A 27,406-nucleotide genomic window follows, 5' to 3' on the forward strand; every position below is an offset into this window, starting at 1 on the left:
CAAATTGTGATTTTGCGGTTTTTGAGATAGTCTTGTAGGGACCTCACTTTAGGACTACACAATTCGGCCTAAACAGAGGCCCAGAAGCCTTCACATGCGGTCAGAACAAAGGGAAAAAGGGGATAAAGAACTACAACTGCCATTTTGGCTTTACTTCTCACCGAGGTGCAAACTGTGACGTCACACTAACTCTCCTATTGGCTGACAACCACAAGGACCCCAGGGGGTCCCTGAGAGACAGCCGTGAGGTATAAAACCCGGCGCCGCCTTAAAAACGTTCTCTTCCATCGCAACATGACATTGCAACAGGGGGTGAGCTCCTCCACCGCAGCACACCGCTGCAACAGGAGGCGAACTTTTAACTTTTATCTTAGGCCACAGTCTTTTCCCAAACTCGCTGGACGAGCAACAGACTGTTTTCCCCTTTTTTCAGCGACTCGCCCCCTTTCTTTACTCGTTTTTTGGATCCTGAGAAGATCGCCACAACCGCGCGATTCTTTGTTTGCCTGCAGAAGAGGAACACAAACGGTTCCTTTATCCCAGCGACCAGCAGGAAGGATAACCTCTGAGCCCCGCTCCTGTCTGAAGTCAGCTGACTAAATCGCCAAGCCGAGCGAATATAGTGTTGCCCGCGGAAGGAAGGAACACATACTTTTTCCTTCATTCGAGTTGATCAGCGGGAAGGATAACTGCTTCGCCCTGCTCTTATCTGGACTCAACCGACTCGTCGCGTCCCCCGCTGCCACCGAGGACTCGCGAACCACAGCCCGCCGCTGCCGGCGCGTCAAGAAGCACCGCCGCCGCACAAGACGGACTTATGCACATCGACAAAGTAAGAGGCTATCTGTCTGGGCAGAGACATAAGTTTGATAGGGTAGGATATGCTTGTAATTCTTGTTAACGTGTTTTAAGTTTTGATCACAGACCGCCGAGTCCGTTGCTTTATGTGTTGTTGTATTTGAATGCTGATTGTGTACCCACGCCACTGGGTTTTATTTCGGTAACAGTGTGTGTCCAACCTCGGACACATTCACAAGCTCAGTAAGTGATCTACCATCAGTTAAAGGACCGGGGTCCAGCCGAACGAACGCCAGTTCATTCACGAGCTCCCGTGTGATGGTAATAGCTTACTGATCCTTTGTGTATTACGCACGCATTCCCTGCTCTCTCTTTGTTCCGGCTAACACACATGTGCACACACATACACCGCCCCCACACGTATCCTACGCCAGCTGTTTCCGTCTCTGGATGCTAAGGAAATAGCTCCATCTGGTGGCTTTACCCGGCCATCTCTCTCTCTCTCTCCCTCTCTCGCTATTCTATCTGACGTCAGTGGCTCCGCCCCTGAACGTTAGGGAAATAGCTCCATCTGGTGGCTGTACCCGGCCATCTCTCTCTCTCTCTCTCTCTCTCTCTCCCTCTCTCGCTATTCTATCTGACGTCAGCGGTTCCGCCCCTGAACGCTGGGAGGAATAGCTCCACCTGGTGGCCGCGCCCGGCCATCTCTCTCTCTCTCTCCTCTCCCCACACACACACACACACGCACACCCACCTGCACGCACACACACACTCCACGTGTGTCTCTTCCTTTGTTTAGCTTAGCTTTGTGTGTATTTAGGTAGTTAGGTAATAAGGCTTTGTTAATTGCAGTGTTATTGATTGTGATCATTATTACTGTAATAACTACATTATTTTAATAAATCTTATTATATTATAACTAGCAGTCTATTGTGCTTGTTGTGTATATGTCACTGGATAACAGCAGGTTGTGAAGGCTAGTGCTTGAATTTCACGCCTTTTTAATTGTTCGATTGTTTTTATACTTCTATGCCAATGATCATGATGATTGGCATGTGAGTATAAAACCCCCTTTATATTGAGACTGAGTACAGTTTTCGGTTATCTTTTCCCTGATCCCAGGGTGGTGCCCCGTATATTTATGATTATATCATAATAATATATTAAATATAATTACTAATATCGATAATCATATTGACATTAATTATCTGTTGATAACCAAATCTGCTCCTGCTACATCCCCAACAGTCTGTTTGTATTTGTTTTGTCCATATTCAATAAACGTTTCAGAATGTACCTAAATGTTTGTCACAGTAGTTAAAACTCATCTTGTTAAAATCCTCTAGCTCAAATTCGAGTTTGAAATTCAGTTCTTGTAAGAAACATTTTTTTGCTATTGAAGCCCAATGGCTGTCTTGGCTCTGCTGTGATTGACAGCTCAGAAGGCGGAACCAAAGTATAAAGGAGGTCTGCAATTGGCTGAAAGTTACACCTCGTGCTTGTGTGAATTTTATACTGACACGGCTGAACAGTCACCATAAATTAATGATATTCAACTTCTCCCATTATGTCTTCCTCATATTCATACTGGATTGTAACGTTGTTCTCTGACAGTATCTTCTTCTCTACATTGAATTGCGGATCATAAATCACCATTGAGCGGTATCTCATCAGCTTGTTCATCTCACCGCTCGCTGGTCCAATCAGAGCCAGCCAGAGAATGTTTGGCCAATGTGATGCAGCGAAGGGAACATGTAGAATGCTCTTGAACTTGATATTACCGACTAGCTCCACCCGGGCCACTTACATTAACTGGAAGCAGCCGGACATTAATACCAAGATCACCCAGAACCTGCATCTAGCTTGGGACGCATACGTGATTTGATACAGGTTTTATTAAAGTAATAGAGTGATTTTAGATAAAATGACAACACAGTGATTTTCACAAGGTTGAATTACCTAAACCGAGCAACTGAACAGTCTCTCTCAGGTGTTTTTACACACCGTTTCAACATGAATGGCAGTGAACGGCGGTTAAAACAGGTAGGCTGACCTCTACAAAAGTATACATTGCAGACACTGATGCACACAAAATGTGTTGAAGACGGGAAATCTCTGCTAATGGCGAGAAATCAGAATTAGACTGGTATGTCCTTTAAGGATCCATCAGGTGAAGATTACTGGCCCTGAGCACAGACAGTGTGGTTTGACCGTGACCTTGAACGTGGCCTTGAACGTGCCAAAAGCTGTCCCCTTCCATTTAGGTACTTTTATTTCCATCCCAAGCAGCGGGAATGTGGTTGTTGACAAAATACAGACCCAGTGAGCTGACACATGCCTTGTTTTCAAATCCTGCTTTTAAACATTAACTCAATTAAATCTCCATAATCAAATTGGTTCCTACTGATGGTCTGGGACGGATCATGTTAAGTGCTGATCATCGCAGGACAGTATTGATCTGCAATCGGCGCAGCTGTCCCCTTTGTGGATTAAGGTGAAGGAGAGGGGGAACTTGTCTGGTAGTGAGGATGTAGAGAGGGCCTTGAACGGAAAGAAAATTAGGCAATTCGCCAAAGCAGAACTCCTCAGCCGTTATGTTTTCCCTTACTCTGTTAGTCTCCTCTTTCCACCAGAGCCCTCACCTTATCATCCACAGAGCTACAGGGTCGAGAGTTTTGCCTTCGATTGGTGACTTTGGTGCCCAACCGGAGAAGATCACTCCCTGCTTCCTCTCCTCACATCCCTCCATGCAGGAATGGGATGATCGATCCGTGAGTGCAAAAAAAGAGGGGTACCGGGAGGGTGTGTGTTTGTGGAGAGAGTTGGAGGGGCTCTCACTTTTGAAGGTGGTTGAAGTCTTGCCAAGATATTTCATATTCACACTTAAATATTCAGCGCGCATGGTGGACAGGGGCAATTTCTGCAGTCAGCCCGCCATTCAAAAGTGAAAGGGATGTGGCTTGTGGATGAAGGGAGCGAGAGAGATAGACACGCATGGGGCTTCATGGTAGTCAGATGAGAGGCTGCCAGCTGCTGATGGGTGACTGTTTGAGCGTGGCGCCTCAGGACATGCCCGTTGAAAGGCGATGCGATCCGATACCCCCACTTATGCGGGGCTTATATACATATGCCCCCTTATGCAGAGGAGGCCCATATCAATTGCAGAACTTCCAGTGTTTTGGTCATTATGCCAAGTTGTTTGAGCGAGCATCTTGCATGTCTGAATGGGGAATGTGGACTTACTGGGCTATGACCACTGAGAAAAGCCTCCTCTGCATAAAACCACCTTGCGGCTCCTCAAAAATGTTATATCTGTGTGTCGGCAGAGCTGCTGAGTGAATAAAGTTTTGATAAACTTAGTTTCAGCGCTGTAACTGTACATTAGGTGTAGTCGTATGTTGACTGGGCTCACTCTATGGATGAGAGAAAAATAAACAGTATTATGATATAGTATTATACCAGCCATAAACCTTATATTTCCACACAATTAAACAGGACTGTGAATTACGTTTATATTTTGTTGTGGTTTATGTTCACTCTTGACATATCACAGATTAAGTTTCAAACAAATCTTAGGAAGGCTACAGGATGTCAGGGCGGAAGTCGGGGCTGAAAACACAGGACTTTGATCCAGGAGACCGCTGTTCATGTCAACCTTAACAGTTTTTGGCTTCATGTAACTATCCAGATTTTTTGTTTTTCTTTTGTTCATGAACTACCTACAGTTTAAAAGTGCGACCAAAACAACTATTTCCCATAATTCCAATACTTGTATGGGGATGTAATTTTGTAGGAGACAGGGTTGATTACAGAGATAATGACTACATCTGCTGAAGTAGGAGTAGGCCTGGCGTTCAGTGAAAGTGTCCGTCCACTCTAGTAACAAACACGTTTCCTCTGTTTATGGGATCTCATCATAATGGGCCCTAGTTTCGTGGTGCAGCGCAGGGCGGCGCAGGGTGGCGGAGCCGGCGCAATGCAAGTTTCGACCCGCGCAGCCTTGCGCACGGTCAGTTTGTCAGTTTGGTGGATCGCCTGCGCCAAGATGGGTGTGGCGGCGCAGCAGGGGGAGGCATCACAGATTCAGCTTGGCGTAGCGGAAGTTTCGTGGCAAAAAGCCTCGCCGAGACTGCGCTGAAAGCTCGCCAGCTCCAACCTAGTCTACTCTCGGCGCAAGGCGCAAGGCGTAAATAGAGTCCATTCATTCAAGGCGAATCACAGCTGGCGGAGTGGAAGGTTGGCTGACGGCGCGCAGTGCGCACACGTCACCGAGACCACACAGGCAGGTTTCCGCAGTTCCAGGCACATTTAAATGCAATAAACAATCACAACAAACACTATTTAATGCAACTAATTGAATCAACACGTGAATTTATATCTATATAGATTGTCCCGTCACATCTGACGTCAGATCAAAGGCGGATGGCACGTGTAACGGAAACTCAGCCTCTCGGACCAAAACATCTCCCTCTCTCTCTCCTGTTTTTTATAATATCGGCATTGTTATTATTATGATACGCGCGCACAGCACGTGATGCGCGAGGTGGGAGCGGCGGCGCTGCTTCTGTCATCGGGTTGTCAAGTGAACTTGCACTGAACCTCCCCTAACGCGTTAAATCCTCTAGCTCACGCAGTCCACGCCTCGTCTCCTCCTCGTCTCCCACTCACGCCTTCTTCTCCTCCCTCTTTCCCACTTGCGCGGGTGGGCGAGACGGGAGGTGTGCCTGCGCGAGCCTGCGCGGTGCACGAAACTTGCGGACACACCCCGTCGGCGCGGCGCAGGTGCGCTGAGAGCTGACTGCGCCTGGTCTACGAAACTAGGGCCCAGAGTGTCCAGGTTTAAAGCTGTCCATGACATTAATGGCCACAACAAGAGAGGGGAATGACATTTACTGGTTCCTTAAAAAAGGGACTATAGTTCTGCTTCAAATAGTTTCAGTGAAAAATGTTCACAGCAAGATCTGTGGATTATTATCAGCATGGCATTGTTTCGGAAAAGAGATATTGCAGGTTTTTATGCAGATGGTATTCTGTTAAAGTCCATTATATTGGAATGAAGATGGAAATCTGGGAGATGGATAAAGAAGCATTATATACATGTATATATACAATATATAACCAATCCTTTAATTAAGCTGTGAGTGTCAATTGTAAACTAGTGTTTCAGTCGACTCTCATTAGAGCTCATTAACACTTTGGATATGTAGCTCTAAAGAGCAGCTCTAAAGGCATAAAGGGTGTTTATTAACATGTTGCACAATTGTGCATTTTAATTTAGTAGAAAAGATGGAATAAGAATGAAAAGGATCTCTTTGAAGCATATATTATCCATATCCCACGAACAGCTAAAACGACAAATTGTTGTTGTTATCACATTTCGGGGTGACTGTGGCTCAGTTGGTAGAGCGGGTCGGCAGTTCGATCCCCACCCTTGTCACTGTGTCGTGGTCATTGTGTCCTTGGGCAAGACACTTCACCCAGCTTGCCTCGTGTGAATGAGTATGACTGCTGTATGTTTGAGGTGGTGGTCAGAGGGGGCGTAGGCGCAGAATGGCAGCCACGCTTCCGTCAGTCTGCACCAGGGCAGCTGTGGCTACTATGGTAGTTTACCACCACCGGTATGACTGTGTGTGAATGAATGGAACCCGGAACCCTGTCAGAACACTTTGAGTGTCTTGAAAAGCGCCATATAAATCCAATCCATTATTATTATTATTATTATTTTGAGGTATTAACGGGGTACAGTTTCACACTTTTGACACAGCCAAGGCTAAACTTCAGTTTTATGTTAAGATATGAAATTACTATCAGTCTTCTCATGTCACCCTCTGAAAAAAGGCTAATGAGTATATTTCCCAACATTTTTAGCCTGGTATCCTAAAACGTACATTTACACGAAACAAAACTGCATAGTGAATTATGTTTCAAGGGAAATATATTTTGTCGTGGATTAGGTTCGCTCTTGACGTATCACAAATCAGGCTGCTCTCACTCAGCTTTCATACTAAAAAGTACGAAAAGTAAAGCACAATATTTTCATATGATTTCCTCATATTACACAGAGCCGTAGTCATGTAAACGATGCGCTTTATGCTGGTATTTAAAGACCATCAGACCTAAACCTGACCATAACCTTGGGGGGGTTTAGCTCAGGAGGCAGAGGGGGTTAGCCGGCGATCGCAAGATTGCCGGTTCAATCCCAGGGTCCTACAACTCTAACCTTAACTTTTACCCTAACCCTAACCTAACCAACAAACGAAAGATCATATACATTCACTGAAGGATTAATATGAGAACAAAATGCATATTTTTCGCTAGGAATGTCATCAAAACGTACTTTAATGCCGAAACAGCTTTAAAATGCTGCATTATGCTGCATTTTCCATTATGAATGAAAGGAATGGAAGCCATTTTTCACTGCAGGGAATCGCACACGCGCACTGGCGTCATTTTGATATTCGTAGGATAAAACACGAAAAAATTGCGCATGCTCACTGGTGTCATTTCGAAAATTCGTGGGATAATACACAAAAAATGTTTACATAACTTTTCGTACGTTTCCATACAAAAATTCATGAGAATACGTTGCACAAATGAGTTTCAAATGAGTCCATAGAAGTCCATGTCGGGTGGTAGACCAGACAAAAAACGGCTGTTTGTGTCCCTTTCAAACCAAGTAGTTGTGTTGCCTAAATCTATCTATCGATGTAGTTTTGTATTATGTTTTTATTTATTTTTTCCATTAAACATTACAAACTTAAAAAAAAAAGAGAGAGAGAGAGTGAGTGAGAGAGAGAGAGAGAGAGAGAGAGAGAGAGAGAGAGAGAGAGAGAGAGAGAGAGAGAGAGAGAGAGTACCGTTGAAATACACATATTTGTTTATCGACTCTTCACATTTATTAAATGTATTGTCTCTTCCTGTTTCCCTGTGCAAGTTGAGAAACACAAATATGATCGCATTTGTCAATCGCGGTATTTTATTTTTGAAAAGTGCTTTTATTTTGAAAATTGACCGGATTGTCTCGTGTTTCTTTGTGTGATTTCCTGCCAGAATCGACGCGTTCGCTCATGGCACACGCAAAACATAGAGCAGACGGCGAAACGATCGCTTCACAGCGCCCTATTCGCGGCGCTCCGCGTCTGGTGTGAACTACACTATCGCTTAACAAGGGCGCGGAAAGGAAGCGGGCTCAGCTACGCGCCTATTCGCGGCGCTTCAGCGGCCGGTGTGAACCAGGCGTTAATGCGCGCCTCCGCCTGAAGTGTCTTGATATGCATCGTCGGCGACTCCAGTGCATCATGACATTGTTTTCCAGCCTCAGCCTTGCCTCATTTTCAAACAGTACCGTTTGCCTACAGTGATAAGTGCAAACGACGTAATACACAATGACCAGGGCCAAGAGCAACCCGCGTAGCTTTCCCTCAATTGTAAAATTGAAAAGTAGCGCTCTGGTGGCTGTTCTTTGTTTATTTCCGGGAGTTTCCCCGCAAGGAAATTCCGACCAATTAGAGAGCAGTTTCCCCGCGCATCAAACATTTTTGTCCGCTTGTGAATGCTGCCGTGTGAACACAAACCAAACTCAAGGCAATTTGCAACATTGTAACAAGTTAGTCCCTGATTCGGACCAGAGCAAACGAACCACAGGTGTGAAAACGCCCTAAATTAGGAGACATTAGGTTTGAAATGCTGAAAATTTAAATTGTTAGACGCAAAGGGAATTTTCGCCTTGTTACATGCCCAAGTTTGACTGTGGAATAATTTGTGTTTATTTGCATCACTCTAGCTTGACTCACCAGAGGTTTTGTCAATCATGGCTGAAATAACAACTACTGCTGCTTTGTACGTCACAGATAAGCTGGGAAACCAAGCGCTATCCTTTTCTGAATTTCACCAATCTGGTTTCACTGTATCTACCAAGACATGTGGTTAACCACTGATGGATGAACCAAAATAAACTATTTAGCCGTGATTTTATTGTAAAAAACAGACGACAAGCAGCAATGCGAAACGATTGCGTTTGGATTGATAGTGCTAGCCTATGCTAACATGTTCCCTCAACACTGAAAATAACGTCATATGGACATAAATACCACAGCAAACTTATTTGAACCATAGACAGTCTCTGATTTTCTTAGCTGATTGAGAGGAAAATTGAGGGGACAATCATGTTTTTCCAATCAACACTTGTTACTACTATGTGTTTAAAGTTGTCTTACAGTTTGCCTGAACAGGATGTACTGTTTCCTCTTCTGAATGTCAGTTTTCCATCACCTCCACTTACTGAGGATAAAAAAAAGAAGCACATCCCTTCTTCACATGATAGTGCAGGTTACACCTCTTGGTTTGGAAGAGTGGGAGTGATTAAAAATGACAAGGAGAGGTGTCGAGTGTTATTCATCAAAGAGCTCCATCTCGCTCAATATCAGAACCAGCCGGTCCACAGGGGAGACTGGGGCAGGAAGTGAATCCGCTCCCCTCCGGCCGTAATCCAGACCCCAAAATGTTAATCCCTCCCCCCATACCCCTTCCCTTGACTACACGTCCAAGTGATTACACTACACCCCCCCAACCCCTCACTCATACACACACACAGGCGCACACACACACGCTCAGAGGGGCTAATTAAGGCTTTAATATGCAAATGAGAGTCGCAGTAAATTACACAGCTGGCAAATATGCCTGTTTTTGCCTGAAAATACATCAGGAGTGCAGCGAGGAGTGTGTTGCTGCTGTTGTTGTTGTGTTTGCAGAGAGAGACAGGGGATTGCCCCCCCAACCCCTATCAACTCCCTTTAAGCAACCCCCCACCCTCATCTGCTGGAGTGACTCATCCAGCTTCGTCCCTTTCAGAGGTACAAGGAGGAAAGGTTGACTCTCTGCACAAGTAATATTGCATTTTAGTGACGGACACAACAGGAGTCCTAAGGCATTGAAAGTTAACATTCTGTAGTGTGATAACATAAAGCATATCAACAAGTCTGTCAAGTCCAGCTTTGATTTGATAGCAGACTGGAAACCCTGACGTGACACTTTTAAAAAAATGTATTCTTCTTTTGGAACACGATACTGCTTCTCTTCAATGCTGTCGGTGGTTACAATTCATAATTATTTTGTAATGTAATTATATTTACTTAAAATGACACACTTTTCTACTTAAAGGGTCAGTTCACCCAAAAACAACAATATAAAATGACAGTGTTATGTATCCAGATAGTTCTATTTGACCAGGGTTTCCCATATACACTCTAAGGTACGTTTACACCAAAAGCAAAGATAATTTTGTCCGTGGTGCAATTGCATATAAAGTCAATATATAATGTATATACACCATTCAGCCATAACATTATGACCACTGGCAGGTAAAGTGAATAACACTGTATGTCTCGTTATCATGGCACCTGTCAGTGGGTGGGATATATTAGGCAGCATGTGAATATTTTGTCCTCAAAGTTGATGTGTTAGAAGAAGGAAAAATGGGCAAGTGTAAGGATTTGAGCGACTGACAAATTGTGATGGCTAGACGACTGGGTCAGCACATCTCCAAAATTGCAGCTCTTGTGAGGTTGTTCCCGGTCTGCAGTGGTCAATACCTATCAAAAGTTGCGTATGGGGCTGTGTAGCCGCAGACCAGTCAGGGTGCACATGCTGACCCCTGTCCACTGTCAAAAGTGCCAACGATGGGCATGTGAGCATCAGAACTGGAGCATGTGGCAATGGAAGAAGGAGGCCTTGTCTGATGATTCACGTTTCCTTTTATATCACGTGAATGGCCGACTTCCCCAGATCTCAATCCAACTGAGATGTGCTGGACAAACAAGTCCGATCCATGGAGGCCCCACCTCGCAACTTACAGGACTTAACATCTTGTTAACGTCTTGGTGCTAGATACCACAGCACAACTTCAGAGGTCTAGTGGAGTCCATGCCTCGATGGGTCGGGCTGGTTTGGCGGCAAAAGGGGGACATACACAATATTAGGCAGGTGGTAATAATGTTATGGCTGATTGGTATATATACATTACGTTTTTTGGCTTTGTTCTTTTTGTTAGTAGTGGACTGTACCTGTCTTAATGTCCTCCTAATGTTTGTATGTCTTTAAACCACCCAATTGTCTTGTGTCTTTTTGTAATGCTATCACATGACCAGTCATATTACGAACCTTTTCAACAATATGCCACAAATTCTACAAAAACAAAATATTCCTTGTATATTTATATTAAAATACAGTAATCTTCTCTTCCTTTAGAACAAAATATAACATAACCACCAATTTCAACCAATATGATAACCATCCATCCATGAATCAATATGTAACTTTTAGTGATAAGGGAGGGTGGAGTCCTCTTTAGAACCGTATTGCATGTTTAGCAGTCTAAATAAAAATGAATGATTTGAGTGAAACCCCACTTAAATATTCTGTATCACTGGAGAATATTCACAGAACAGAAGATAAAGATGCTCTAACTTTCCTTTCACTGGGACTTCACAGGGTGAATGTCTTTTGTTAGGTCATCAGAAATGAGCTGTTCTCCAGTGATTCAAAATTTGTTAAAAACAGTCTTTCCTTTCTGCTCTCTGGGCTGTGTATCGTATACGTTGTGGTTCCAGTAGGTGATTGGCTGATCTGATAGCAGTGTGAACCCTGCTCCCCAACCACCCTCCTCCCCGCTCAGAGCCGTTTCCCCGCTGCCCTCTGAGGCGTTGCTGGGAGCTTTGTTCTGCCTGGTTGCTGTTGTCTGCCTACGTACTTTGTTCCCCAGAGCGCCGGTGTCACCATGATGCAACCAAAACCTGAGTGCTGACTACATGCATGGTCAGGCCGTCCTGTCACCTAGCCACCCTACTGGGACTGACCGTGACAGGAAGGGTGCCCGAAAACATACCCAGAGACCTCTTTGTTTCACGCTTCTCCTAAAATAAGACTCCTTCAAATGGTGCCCTCTGTGCAGTGTATTTCCCACAGCAATCTCCCCACAGACCCATACAAACACATGTATCTGTTCTCATATGTCACTCCCATACCTCTCACATGCACAGAGATGTGATCTAAAGCCAGAAGACTAAGTGGAGGAGTGAATAGTAATGTTTGTTGGATGATATAATAGCCACTGCAGATTTTGTCATGGAAATCAAAAAATATCAGACATCTGATTTTCATGGCCATGTTTCATGATGGCTGCATATCTGCTTGTATACCGCTTACGTGGAAGGAAACCAAAAAGTAAAAATCACAAAACAATGTTTACAAAGGCAGCATAAATTTGGGGGTTGACAGTAGCCTTTGTGGTATTGTTTTTCCTTTGGTGTTGTTTGATAAAAGGATCACTGCATAGAAATAAAAAGGTAGAGTAAAAGAGTAGAACGGACACTCCCATTCGAATTAAAGTTTTCCATTTTTACCGTTGCAGGTGCGACTGTTGTCCATATTAAGTAACCGAACTACAGCTAGTTGCTACAAAGTTATGCTTCAGTGCAACATTAAAGCAGTGGAATCAGCTAGCTAACAAGTGGATATCTGTCTAGCTAGCTAGCTAATTCTTTCATTAACACCTTTTACAGAAAATGAGCTGAGTAGCAGGCTCTCTGCAGCTCAGCTCAGACAAAATACCTAGCAAACTAGTTACAAAGTTAACTAGCCAGACATTCTTGCCAGAGCTGACTCTTTCCGGACTCACTGACGTGTGCTGTTATTTTACTAGTCAAATGACCACTGATAACAGTTTGATGTCCGTTCTGCTCCTATTCTTTTTCTATGGTTCGTTGTATTTCACTCTTCACCACGCCATATTGCTAATTGTCATTATTTGTCTACAATAATATTTTTATCCTGCTGTTTCTCACTGGAGATCAATCATGGTTTAAAGAATTTACAGAATCCAATATTTGTTTCTTCCTGGAAAACAAAATATGACACATCTACTACAGACCAATTTCAACCAATAATATCAGTATGCGTCCAGCAGTCAATCTGTTTAAGGTGTTCCAAGATGACAACAGAGTTTGAAAATGTTCAAAGGCATCAATTTCAAGCTCTTTGAGCAGTAATTCTAATGCAGGGGTGCTGAACATATGGTCCGAGGGCCAGAACCAGCCCGTCAAAGGGTCCAATCCAGCCCACGGGATGACTTAATAAAGTATGAAAATTGCAGGGTGGTCATTCATTTTACAATATTTTTTTCCAATAATACAGGTGTAGCAGGCCCTGTGCTGATACGCTATTATAGATGCTACATGCTTAGAGAAGCAGGCTCTGTGACACAACACTGTCAAGTAGGCTAATGTCCATGCAGAAGACAGTGCTGCTGGAAAATGTCTTGAAAAGGGGAGAAAAGTGGACACGCGGTTGGGATAATATTGTGAATCTAATTATTTCGGCTATACGAAATTTTCATATCCTCCCATATCTAATTCTGAGTGACACAAAGAAAAATTGTCAACGCACACAAATCTACTGGGTTGTATCTCCTTCCTGAACACACACACACGCACACACACACACTCCATGCTGCTGTAATTATCACTTAGTGAGACAACCTCAAACAGCTACACCTTGCCGACATGCGACATTCAGCATTATCACTGAACTCCTCTGCTGGAGGACAGCTGACAGGACGCTCACGTTGGCTAAATCAAAAGCCAAATATTTAAGCATCAAACGGGTAAATAGGCTGCTGAGGCTCTGACCCACGATGAAGACGGAGCTGGCCAGGGGAAGTTTAGTGCATTAGCTGGGTTGACAGAGTCCCTTGATGACGATGTATAAACAGCTCCACCTTGCAGTGGCTACAGAGAGTACTTGCCCCTCAGAAATATTGCTTTCCACTGGAGCCAGGGTGCATAAATATTTTAGATGGGTAAATAATTAATAATTAACAGCAAACAGGCCAGTGATCAAATGGAGCAGCATGGCAACAGACATGAAAAATCAGACTCTTGTAAACAAAGACAAGAGGACCCCCCCGCACCCCAAAGAGCGGCCATGAACTGAACCCGCCATCACTCACTCACATTCATACCCACACTTTTTTTTCCCTTCAGAAGGATGAAATTTTCGCGACCCTGGGAATGTGACTGAGCGAGAACACTAGATCTGGCCACCCGCTGTTTTCTGATGGAAAGATTTGCTTTTTAATACAATCTTCACTCCTCCCACCTGGATATGCCACGGGAAGACAAATCCCAGCTGTGTTACTCTGAAACCTGACAGAGCTTAAAAATTCCCTTATTACCATTCTCTTAAAATATCCAGCCACACTAACTCCCGACGATGGTGGAAATGCTAATCACGCTCTTGGCGGCTTAGAGGAGCATGAAAACAGAGCCGCCAATATGGGGCTTTTTGGGGCTTTTTGGTGCGTGTGCAAAAGTGAGGAAGAGGAGGAAGAGGGCGACGACGAAGAAGTCCCAGTTTTAATGACACACATTCACAGAAGCGTCATGGCTATTAAAAGCCGCTTCCCCAAAATCTGGCGCATCTTGCCGCTTGACTTTAGCCAGAGGAGACATTTCATAAAAATCAGACTTAATCGTGTAAACAACACGCAGACAAACAGAAAACCACTGCAAACAAAAATAAAACAACTTTGGAAGCTGTGCACGGATCGCCTTCAGAGTTAATTTTAAAGTAAGCATTCCGTTCCTTGGAGATTTTAATTAATGCTTTAATATGCAAATAAGTTAGCAGAGATAAAATCATGACAAACAGATGGCAAGTGTGGGTAATTATTTTGTGAATCCAGCAGGGGCATGTATTAAAGTTATGGCATCGTTTTCCTCAGGCCTCTGCAGTCATGGATGGTAGAGGAGGGGTGGGGTTGGGGGTGGGGGGAGAGTGATACTTGGGGGGGGGGGGGGGGGGGGACACAAGTATCACTGATGAACTGAGACACAAATTACTTACTTGTGTCTCCAAATGACAAATGAGACCACAGTGAGTCTTAATACATCACAAAAGACAAGATGTTAAGGACAAGTAATCCTCAGTCACCAGTACCTCTTCACCCTAAATAGTAATTGAAATGCCTGCAGAGCTGTAACCATTTTACTATGACAGCGGGCAGGTTGGAGGTCGACTCACACTCTTCAAATCACAAGTCGTAACACCAGGTTATGTTTTTATGCCTTGAATAATCCTGTTGACAACAGTCTCACCACCACAAGGTCTAATTAGTAGACAGTTTTCAATTATCACATGCAGCAGATGGAGTTATCATAGATGTTCAAATTTCCATTTCTCTGAGCGCCTCCAGTATTTCCCCTCCATGCTGGTTTAAAAGTTGAGAATAGAAGGTCATAACCTCGCACGGCAGCTGGATTTCTGCGATATCACAAGATCAGAGAATCATGGGATCATACAATCTATCTTATCCGGTTACAAGTAAAGGCCTTTACAAACCAGAGGTGTTAAAAAATAAACTATTTTATTTATTTACTTGATATTACTCTTTTTTCTGTTTTAAGTTTAGAGTCACATTGTTTACTGTGTATATCTTAAGCTTTTAGTGTGAAAGTAAATAATTTATCGCAAAAAAAGCCCCAAGTTTTTAAAGTCCACTACCAAGCAGTGTCTTAGCAGTGACCAAGCAGTGCCTTATCAACAGCTATCGGCAGCTATGGGGTCGTTAAGGTGTGTGTGTGACGCAATGAAGTTCATTCAAAACAACATTGGCGGCTTCTGAAGAGGTTGGCGTAGATGCTACAATAGCCACAGTTCTATTAGAACTGGAGAGTATTTCATCATTGAAAGAAGAGCAAAGAACACAGCTGTTTCCAAGGTCTACTGATAGCAGGACTGGCACATGCACTTTTGGTGCTTTAGGCAGAAAAACAATTATGCCAACCTTTGCAACCAGGCAGCAACCACAGGTTCTGAAAAGTGAAGCCAAATATGAAGTGCCTTAAACTTGCATTCCCTCTACTGGCCATCAGGGGGTGACTTCTCAGGATGACAAAATAAGTCTAATAGAGTTTCTTAAAAATGACTCCACTTGATGTATTACCTTAGTGAAAATTGTAATCATTGGTCTCAATTGATTGAGTAATTGGTCAATCAATTGACCAATTGTTGTTTCAGCATGATGTCCATTTAGTAAAATATGGTCCCATTTAGAGTCTAATAGACCATAATGCAGGCCATGCTTTGGGGCGTGGCTACCTTGTGATTGGCAGGTCGCTACCACGGCCTCGCTACCATCACTACCAATGCAATTAGTTACTAGATTTACTTTAACACTGAGCTGTAGGTTTACCTTGCATTATGGAAGCTAACTTTGTTTAGCTTCTAGCTGTTGCTCCTCCGCAGTGAAAATTCTGTTCACTGATTGCAAGATGGCAATACCCAAATTCCAAGATGGTGACAGCAAAAATCCAAAATGGTGACCTCATGAATGACGTCACACTGACTATGACCACTTATATGTCTGTAACAGACCACATCAGCCTATATAATGTACCAAAAACACAAATAGCAACACTAGTGTACCCGCATTGTCAACAATATTAAAGTATGCAGGCATTTTACTGATGCATATTTAAATAATGCACTAAACAAGTCCACGTATTAACACCAGTAGCCTAGTTCCAAATTATTTCTGCATTTTGTCCATCACCATCTTGCCTTTTTACATCCAGAAGTGACATTAGAAGGTGGAGGTAAGTACAACCGAATGCTGAAAAATACGACCAGACTGGACAACGCTGTGGTAGAAGCCTATCATGAGGTAGCCCCTCCCTAAGGCATACCATCCTTAATGGTCTGTTTGAACCTAAAAGAGAAACAATAATTTGCTGAATAAGCATCATGCTGTATTGAAGAAGACTTGAAAGTAGTGAATATACCATAAAACCATAAACTTATGTTTGCAATGTTTACTGAGATAATAAATCCAGTGAGAAGTAGTGTCATTTTCTTATAGACTTCCATGGAACCAGACTTCTTTTTCCAACCAGAGGAGTTGTCCCCTGATGGTTAGCAGAGGGATTTCAAGTTCAAGGCAGGGGCGGACTGGCCATCTATGTGATCTGGAGAATCACAGAACGGCCGGTACTCCAGGACGGCCGGCGGGCCGCACCACCCGCCACGCAGTCATCACCTGTTTTTTTCCCCCTGCTAATCTACTGTTTCACACTCCAGTACGGTAGGTGGCAGCAATGCACCTTTAAGTTGGATGCCAGCTGCCCCGAAGAAGAAGAAGTAGTAGCAGCAGCAGCACAGAATCAAGAATTTTGGTAAAATGTGGCCGCTCGGAAAGTTTCTCTCAAATGGCCGTTCACTCGCCTTGTTTCCATTAGCCCCAGAGGGATTTACTAGACCCCGGAGGTGACGTAGCCTACCACTCTGAATGGGTTTTGATCGCCGGTGATTAGCTGATCAGTGATACAAATGCGTGCCGTTCTTCCTCAAAGTGAAAAATACAGAATGGATAACACTGACACTCATGCCAGGCGTTATTGTTGTTGTTGTTGTTGAGTTTCCGCGTGCCGATTGCTTTGGGCCGGGCCTAGTCAAAGTCCAGGGCCGTTTTTTAGTCCCAGTCCGTCCCTGGTTCAAGGCACTTTACCAACGTTTCTGCTTGGCTTATATTGAAGACAATGGAACTTGGTGTCAGTAGGCCAGGCTACCATTAGATTATGAAAGCTGGGGGCTGGAGTCGAGACAGGTAAAAATCATGCAGTTGCAGCATGATTGACACATTCCTTATCAGTTTGTTATGTTAACAGAATGCATACAATGGTGAGACTGCAGTTACTGATGTTACTCTGCGATTTTGCTCAGGAATAGTAGGCTAACATTTCGCTCTGCCCAAGGAAATTGCCTAGTTCACCAGCACTGACTGATAGCTAACTTGAATAGAATACAGCATGTAACTAAGCGACACCCAACGTAACCGCTCAGACTAAATCACTGCAAGCTTTATTTCAACTGAATGGGATTTAGATGTACAGATCTACAATGTTATGACCTACGTGCTCCTGCAGGAGTATGTTATCCAAATCCAGGCTAGCAAGAGAATGGTTGATCCGCAGGGCCAGACACAAGGCCATCAGGCCTCCAACCTTCACCTCATTCTGACGGAGGTCCAGCCGCTGAATCTGACGACTCTCTGCAAGGAACTCTGCCAACGCCACCGCACCTTCACCAAAGGAGAACATGGAAATGTGAGAGAAAGCTAGCCTAGTAGCTTGCCCTGGTGATCGCAAGGCTAGTTTGTTTTTGAAACACTCTCTTGGCTTGGAACCCTAATTAACCTTTGTATTGACTGTAGATTATATGCTAGATATGACTTTAACCCCTAACTGTTTCACTGTGGTTTGGTTTAAAGCTCACTTAACTAGAAATTGATGGTCCGGCTTCAGACACTGGTTCAAGCGCTACAAATTAGAGCATTCGAGGGAATTGATGAGTTTAGATGATTGATCAAAGAGTGGTTAAAAGTATTTGTGAAAGAAAAGTCTTCTGTTAACTAATAATGCAGCTCTGTTTATGGACAAAATAATTTAAGGGCAAAACAGGTTAACGGTAGTTTTAAACATATTACCAGTTTAAAAAGACAACATTGCTTCTGTCTTTAGAGCCAAAGTTCATCGACTGCTTACATGGCTGACTTGAATAATTGGCAGTTGTATTGATAATTGTACAATCACTTTGAGTTTTAGACTGTTGGTTGGACACAACAATCTCTTGTGTGATATTGCAATGGTCATTTTCCACTATTAACTTTTTTGTTTTGACTAATTATCAGACAATTAATCAAGTGAATAATCAGATCCAGGTCCCAGGTCTAAAATATACGAAATATAGTAATATCGTGCATGAAGATTATATTGAAAAACAATAAAAAAAATATTGATTATTTTAATGTGCCTAATCTACTTTGTATTGTCTAATATTGTTGTACCTTCACATGTGATGTTGGCTTGGGCCAGGCCGAGCTGCAGCAGCGAGCAGTTCCCCATCAGAGGCTCCCTGATCACCTGCATCCCCTCGTTCCCCAGGAGGTTTTCACCCAAATCCAGGACCTGCAAGACTTTCAGCACAGGCTGAAAAACAGTATTCATCTCAGCTCTTACCTCGGACTAAACTGCTCAAACTGGGACTTGTTTTTTTCAAATAAAGTATGTTGGACATTACCCCATGATCAAGCTTTGCTTTAGACTATGTGCTTCTTTCAGTGTGGAAACGCTGAGAAGTTTTAATCATCATTATAATTATGCGGTGATTATTATTCCTTTTCAAAATGTTTCCTCTTGTGTTAAATGCTCAGAACTTCTGTTTCCACTCTCCAGAGCCACATTAGCATTGAAGGTTGATTAGCTGGCGCATAAAGCTGGGGGTGTCTGGGGCACAAGAGGCCCATGTTGCCCAACAGCTTGATGAGAAACGCGCCACCCACTCCTCGGTTGCCCCCTCGCCTCGCTACCCTTGTTAAACTCCTCTGGTCACTGCTCTGAAGAGAGAGGGAGCGAGGGGGCGGAAAGGAAGCCAGGAAGGCACCAGACAGACCCGGAGAGCGTCTTCTTCTGAGTTAATTTGCACCACGCTGACAACAAACACACTTGAGAGGGTCCCCTCCTTTTTTTTCTCCCTCGCCGAGTCGCCTGCGCACACAGAGGCGCTGCGCGACATCCAACGCGTGGCGAGGAGCTTCTCCGGTGCAGAGGGGAGGAGGAGAGGGAGGAAGAGCATCTCGAATGGATATGCACGAGGGATAATAGCAGACAATTAAAGAGGCCACTGCGTGGTTGAGACTGTGAGAGTCGAGCATGGTTGAAGCCTGTCAAATGTAAACCACAGGAGGGTTGGTGTGAGAAGTTTGAGGGGGGTACTAGTGTGAAACCACCACAAAAACACAGTATGCTTTCACACATGACATGTTGGCTTTAAACAACAAGAAAAAAGCACTACATAGAAAAAAAGTGGAGATCCTTCCATGACATATTCACCTCAGATATTTTTTTTTTAACAAAGGGTAAATTCAGACGTCATTAGACAAATTGTAGAACTGGGAGTCAGGTCCCACATCCGCTCCCATTGAGTTAAGGTGTGTTCACACCAAACGTGGAGCAAATTTTTCATGCTGCACAATTGAATACAAAGTCGAAGGAAAGGTAGGAGGCGAATACACAAAAAGTGTGTCGTTTTCTTATTCACGCGAGTTGAAATATTTCATTTTGTTGAGATTCTACTCCTGTCATCACTTAATCAGTAATGGAGGAAAACATCTTGTATCGTGTGTCTGTGGGAGCCAGAGCTCTACAAGAGTAGCTGATATTAGTACAGAGATCAGACCAAACTATGTGTAGAAATGTATTTGTAGAAACCATAGTCTGTCTATGGTACAAACAACATCGCAGCCATATTTATATCTAGATGATGTTATTTTTAGTGTTGATGGAGCAGCTACAATGACAGCATAGTGTAGCACCCATCAATCCAAACTCCACTCAGAAAACAAGCAGTTTAAAAGTTGTTTGCTTGATACAGTCAATACAGCTTGGTGAAATTCACCGAGCACCTCTGGGTGATGTTATGAACCTAGACAGGACGGCGTTTGGTTTCCCGGCATATCTGGGACTTCACAGCACATACAAACCAGCAAAAGTGGTTATTTCAGTCATAACTGATGGCCTTGTTGGTGTCTACATGGAGGAAAGCCCCCCGAAAATGTGCTTTGTGTTTGGTGTGAACACAACGCATAAGACAAGCCAACAAGCCACAAGTACAGAGCGGAGAAGCACATAGACCAAGCAGAAAGGTTAATAACAGCTCTCCTTGTCATCATATTCAACACGACCAGCTACGGGTCTAATTATCATCATTACGGCCTGCAGGGACATCTACTTATCCCTGTGACTGGCAGGCCACATGAGCACCCCTTCCTAACACACATCTATTATTTAAACAAACTGTTCCTTTTTTTGGTAACGCTGGGGGAGACAAGAGCAGTGTGTGAGATTGTATATGGCAGGCCTTTAATTTCTAGCCTTTTGACTTCCACAATCGCCACTCACATGACAGGAAGGTGCAGTTTATTCTGACAATCAGGCAGAAGGAATGCGTGTTATTAGGGGTCTAAAGAGAAACGTGTGGAGGCGGGACTTTCCAGAGTGTGTGTGTGTGAGGGGGGCAACTCTCTTTATTTTCTCAGTCCCGGATAAAGGAAAGCAGGTATCAGTTGGACGGTTTAGTTGAACAGAACTGCTTAGAGACCATTAGAGACTGACTTGGCAGATGGTTTGTAACACAGAACCTTTTGAGAAGCTGAGTTGGAAACTGCTAAGAAAACTAGTGACTTTTAAAAAGAACTCGGTGATTGTCTATGACTCAAACTCTTGCTGAAGCCAGTTGGGAGAAGAGTGAATACAGCCCTCAACACCAGTAGCTTCTCACACAACGCTGATTGGTTCTTCTGCTGGCCGTCACAAACACATTACTTGAAGCCTGACGAGATGGATTTTTGTGTGATATGTGATCCTGGGATTTCTCTTGTGATCTCATGACAATCAAGCCTGCCATGGAAGGTAAGGTCAGAGATCGATTGGATAGCTTCAAAAGTTTTTTAGCATGACATTCCCTCTTTGTGTTCCCTTCCCAAGTTGTGGCGGAGCCCCGATAACACAAAGACACTATCTCTGTTAATATCTACTTGACTTGTCTAACTCAGACTGATGAAACCTCATGTTAGCTTCAGATAAACGTTGGAATTAATTTACTATGGCATTAGTTAGGCCCTGCAGGGTTTCCGCTATGTACATTTTGCAGCAGCCCGCCAAATTGTATGAAATGTCATGAAGTAGCAATTACACGACTCTGTGAGGGCTTTGAATTTGACACGACAGTGAAGACACATCGGCCGAGAAAGACAGCTGGAGAATGGTAGATTTAACAAACTAACCTTCAGTGAGATACATTTTACAGTTTAAAAGAATATTCACCATTAATGTTATTTATTGGTATTCATGGTCAATTAATTATAGCTATGAAAGATGTGAAATAATGGTCCGGAGAACCCAACTTCAACATTAGCGTTAACTGGGCAAAATCAGTTGACATGTAAAATCTATTGGGTATGTTCACACGTAACACCATTCTTTTAAGCTTTAGTTCATGCACAAATGACATCACAAGCCCTTTTTTAAAAAGGTTCAGAGATCAAATTGTAGTGCTCGGAGTGACCATTCAAAAATGGCAGAGTGCTCAGAAAAGAAGAATCTGGGTGCAGTGCTTTTTCTCTGGTGTGAAGCTGTTTACAAACTTAGCTTCCATAATTCAAGGTAAAATGAACAGCTTAGTGTCGAAGTTATCTTAGTAGCTAATTGCATTGGTAGGATGTGTTAGTGGCCTATCAATCACGGGGTAGCCATACCCTAAAGCATACCCTGCTTTATGGTCTATTTCAGGGGTTCCCAAACTTTTCGACCCCCATATAATGGTGCCAGAGACTAGCGAACATAAGAATGTGTGCTTACAGGACACACGCACTATTAGGCATATTCAAACACGTGCATAGCGACAACACAAAAGAACAGAACAGCCTGATAACCATGATATGATTTTACATGAACAATTTACTATTAGATTAAAGCAGAATACCTAAGTCAAAGTAATCTCCATGTAATTTATGAATGAACATTGTTGCTGTCATGTGCAACCCTAATTTTGAAACAATACTATCATTTCCATGTTACCAGAAGAATATCTACTGTGTTGGGACCTAACCGTTAGGACTACACAATGCGGCCTACAAAGCCTACCCAATGCGGCCAGACAAAGAGACAAAGGAGATAAAAAACTACAACCACCATTTTAGTGTCACCTCCACCTGGTCGCGAGATCTGACGTCACAACTAGTGCCCTATTGGCTGGCAACTGCATGGGACTCCAGGGGGTCCCCCGGACCAGCCGTGAGCTAAAAATCCCGCCGCCACCAGAAAAACTTTCTCTCTCCAAAGTAACTCGCGTTACGCCAGGAGGTGAACATAACGTCTGCAGCGTTTTTCTTTGTCCTAGGCCGCAGTCTTTCCCCCAAACTCGCTGGACGAGCAACAGACTGTTTTACCCCTCTTTTTCTCTACTTGTTTTATTTTTCTTTTGTTTATCATTTTGGATCCCGAGGAGACCACCGCGACAGCGCGACTCTCACGTTCCCCGCGGTAAGAAGAAAAACTTTCTTCGTCCCAGCTGCCAGCAGAACGGATAACTCGACCCGTCTTTGTCTGAAATCAGCTGACTAAATCGCCGAGCCCCGCGATTGTCCCTGCAGAAGGAAGAATTACTAACGGTTTTCTTCAATCAATTGGATCCGGCGCTGAACGAGCGCCCATGAGAACTACCCTCCGTTGCCGGCGTCAAGGAACGCCATCCCCGCACGGGACGAAACCCTCACATCGACGCATCTCACATCGACAAAAGTAAGAGGCTATTTGTCTGGGCAGAAGCAGAGATTCGATAGTGTAGGATATGCTTGTAATTCTTGTTAATGTGTTTTAAGTTCTGATCGCGGACCGCCGAGTCCGTTTGTTCATGTGCTGCTGTATGTGAATGCTGATCGTGTACCCACGCAGCTGGGTTGATTTCTGTAACAGTGTTTTCGACTAACCTCCGCCATATTCGTGAGCTCAGAAAGCCTCTACTATCAGTTAAAAGACCGGTCTCGCGGAATAAACGCCAGTTCATTCACGCGAGCCCGTGTGATAGCGGCACAGCTTCTGGGCCTCAGAATATCGCTCGCGCATTCTCTCTCTCTTTGTTTGTGTCCCGCTAACACACACACACACATACACGCCGCACACACGTTTCCTGAGCCAGCTGTTCCCGGTGGACGCTAGGGACATAGCTACATCTGGTGGCTACATACGGCTATCTCTCTCTCTCTCTCTCTCTCGCTACTCCATTGGACGCCAGTGGCTCCGCCCCTGAACGCTGCGAGGAATAGCTCCACCTCTCTCTCTCTCTCGCTACCCCATCGGACATCAGTGGCTCTGCCCCTGAACGCTGCGAGGAATAGTTCCATCTGGTGGCCGCCCATAGCCATCTCTCCCTCCCTCTCTCTCTCTCTCTCTCTCTCTCTCTCGACACGCACGCACGCACGCACACACACGCACACGCACATGCACACGCACGCACGCACATACGCACACACACACTCCACGTGTGTCTCTCCCTTTGTTTAAGCTTAGCTTTGTGTGTTAGGTAGTTAGGTAATAAGGCTTTGTTAATTGCAGTGTTATTGATTGTGATCATTATTACTGATTTTAATAAATCTTATTATGTTATAACTAGCGGTCTCTTGTGCTTGTTGTGTATATGTCACTGGATAACAGCAGGTTGTGAAGGCTAGTGCTTGAATTTCACGCCTTTTTAATTGTTAGATTGTTTTTATGCTTCCATGCCAATGATCACGATGATTGGCATGTGAGTATAAAACCTTCATATTGAGACTGAATACAGGTTTAGGTTATCTTTTCCCTGATCCCAGGGTGGTGCCCCGTTTATTCATGATTATATCATGATAATATATTAAATATAATTATTAATACCGATAATCATATTGATATTGATAGTTAACTGTTGATAATCAAATCTGCTCCTGCTACAACCCCAACAACTGCCTCCCCAAAGTGTCTCCACAAATCAAGCGTAGCGTTAGTTCTGGCAGGCCACGACGTCAAGCTCTAAATCAGCAGCAACAGCGTAGCTGTCAAAACCGAGGAGATCAGCTGACTGCTCAGCTGACTCCCCGTGCTCGCTTCCTATTGGGAAATTGCATTCAGAGCGCGCTATTTAAACTGCTCTAGCCTGACCTCCCTCGTTGCTTCCTCTGCCGGCGTTTTCAACCCACCTCCACCCCAGCTCCTCCCGTCATCTGTCATGTACCTTACCATTGTTCTTGTTGGTTGCTCTGCTCTGTCTGGGGTTTTTTCTTTGCTGCTACGCTCCCTGCTTATGCCGTTCATGATGGCTCATGAAGGGCAGGAAGGTGCTCTTCCTGCCTCAGGCTTTCCACGCAAGCGCGTGGAAGAGCAGGGAGTCCCAGAACAGTACCATACCGCCAAATGAAACTTGTGCAAATAAATAAAGATTCTTTTTGACAAAGTGGTCCTGACTGAAATGTTGTTTTTTTGTTGCACCTTTATATAGTCTTGACACGACAAATGGTACAATTTGGATAACAGAGCAACAGACTCTCCCTGAAGGCATTCTGTGTTGCCTTCAATTGCACGCACAATGGAAGGAGTTCTATGAAAATCGCAAAAAGAGTTTGAGACAGTTAAGAAGGATGTTTACTTCTGTGTACGCGGTTTCACCGTACCTACACCAGCTTCTTTGGTCACGCCGTAGGAAACGCCGTAGCTGATGTGAGCCTCCTCAAAAATGTAACCACGGGATTGGATTATGTAGACTGCAATAACCAGTAAATCATGAATATAATGAAATATTTATGACAGGTTTTTATAACAGTGTGCGTCTGTCTGCTTGACTGACAACCCCATTTTGCTGCAGTAACAATGATTGAAGTGAAATGAACCGAATGCAAACTTTCTTATTAGAAAAAAAACACATGTTGAAGAACTGCATAATTTGTAGTTACAATCGCAAAAACATCATATCGTGACTTAAGTATTATGATAATAAATTGTATCCTCAGGCCACTGGTGATTCCTGACTGTTGGAGATAAGTGAGGAACTAAAAGCTAGTATTGTGTTCCTCACCAGAGCCGTGGCCAGATGGACCATCCCATTTGAAGTGATCTGGTTGTCCCTCAGCAATAAGACCCTCACACCTGCTGTCTGCCACCGCAGACCATCACACAGCTCCTCCAAACCTGCACAGCAAAACAAAAAAACGGCAACAAAACAACAACTTTAAACTATGGTAATTAGCTTAACAGGTTCAACTGAACTGCTTTGTATTTGTAAGCTGAACGGTACTGACAGATGTTTGGTGGGGGTGAACAAGCACTAGTAACTATGGAGAATGTTTCTATGTGATTAACCTTTTCATGTATGAGATCATATTAAAGCTGGACACCTATCCTGCTACGGTGCTGTTTTTCCTTAAAGCTACAGACAAAGTTGGAAGGGTCATGCTTTAATTAGCGAAAATTGAACAAGGGCTGCCAAAGTGTTACTAATAATTAATAAGACTACATGTCTGCTCTGCCTATAGTTCACACAATGTAAATCGCAGCAGTTTGGGAATGCATTTCTTAATGACACTAATTTGCCTCAGCTTTAAAGGAGTCATGCAACATTCTGGGAACCACACTTAATTGCTTTCTTTCCGAGAGTGAGATACACAAATTGTCTTTAATTTCTGTGTTTTCCCAAACCTTAATTTCCCCAAACACATTTTAGCAATATTTTAGTTAGTAACCCTGTGAGTAGATTTGCACATAAATCATCTCTCTACTAAAAAAAGGATTCATGGACGGTGCATAAAACTCTGATTTCATTATAGGCACGTGTGTATGTGTTCATGAATGCCAATCAATCTTAAACTGACAGCATTGGTCATTCATCAGGCTGTATTGAAGAAGACTTGATACTAATGATTGAGACAAGGGGCCCTAGTTTCGTAGACCAGGCGCAGTCAGCACGCCGACGGGGTGTGTCCGCCACCCGCGCAAGTGGGAAGGAGGGAGGAGAAGAAGGCGTGAGTGGGAGACGAGGAGGAGACGAGGCGTGGACTGGGATTAATACAGCCGATTCAGATCTTCACCAATCAAATGAGCTCCTCTCCTCACCTTTAATGTGTTAGGGGAGGTTCAGTGCAAGTTCCGTCACTTGACAACCCGATGACAGAAGCAGCGCCGCCACTCCCACCACGCGCATCACGCGCTGTGCGTGCTTAAAGTCATAATTATAACAATACCGATATTATAAAAAACAGGAGAGAGAGAGGGAGATGTTTTGGTCCGAGAGGCTGAGTTTCCGTTACGCGTGCCATCCGCCTTTGATCTGGCGTCAGATGTGACGGGACAATCTATATAGATATAAATTCACGTGTTGATTCAATTAGTTGCATTAAATAGTGTTTGTTGTGATTATTTATTGCATTTAAATGTGCCTGGAACTGTGGAAACCTGCCTGTGAGGTCTCGGTGACGTGGCGCACTGCGCGCCGTCAGCCAAACTTCCACTCTGCCAGCTGTGATTCGCCTTGAATGAATGGACTTTATTTGCGCCTTGCGCCTTGCGCCTTGCGCCAAGAGTAGACCAGGTTGGAGCTGGCGGGCTTTCGGCGAAGTCTCCGCGAGGCTTTTTGCCACGAAACTTCCGCTACGCCAAGCTGAATCTGTGACGCCTCCCCCTGCTGCGCCGCCACACCCATCTTGGCGCAGGCGATCCACCAAACTGCCAAACTGACCGTGCGCAAGGCTGTGCGGGTCGAAACTTGCATTACGCCGGCTGCGCCACCCTCCTCCGCCCTCCGCTGCGCCACGAAACTAGGGCCCAAGACCTTGAAGTCATGTTTACAATGTTTACTGAGAGAGTGAGAAGTAGGGTGATTTCCTCATAGACATCCATGCAATCAGATTTATATCTCCAACCAGAGGAGTCGCTCCCTGATGGCCAGTAGAGAGTTTAAGTTTAAGGCACTTCAGCTT

The 27,406-nt window shown here is 44.1% G+C and overlaps 1 protein-coding gene across 2 annotated transcripts in view; it reads right to left on the reverse strand.

Annotated features, from left to right (window-relative positions):
- The window catches only part of LOC311016393 (protein phosphatase 1 regulatory subunit 37), a 94,116-nt gene that overhangs the window by 23,766 nt on the left and 42,944 nt on the right, over positions 1-27,406 (reverse strand). For both annotated transcript variants that reach the window (XM_084014052.1, XM_084014051.1), the window contains 3 exons: positions 25,510-25,622; positions 18,695-18,836; positions 17,763-17,929 (listed from right to left, as the gene is read on the reverse strand). In XM_084014052.1, the coding sequence (XP_083870178.1) occupies positions 17,763-17,929; positions 18,695-18,836; positions 25,510-25,622 (422 nt within the window). The remainder of the gene's footprint in view (positions 1-17,762; positions 17,930-18,694; positions 18,837-25,509; positions 25,623-27,406) is intronic.

This window comes from Eutrigla gurnardus (genome assembly GCF_963514095.1).
Source record: "Eutrigla gurnardus genome assembly, chromosome: 7".
In the NCBI taxonomy this organism is placed as follows: Eukaryota; Metazoa; Chordata; class Actinopteri; order Perciformes; family Triglidae; genus Eutrigla; species Eutrigla gurnardus.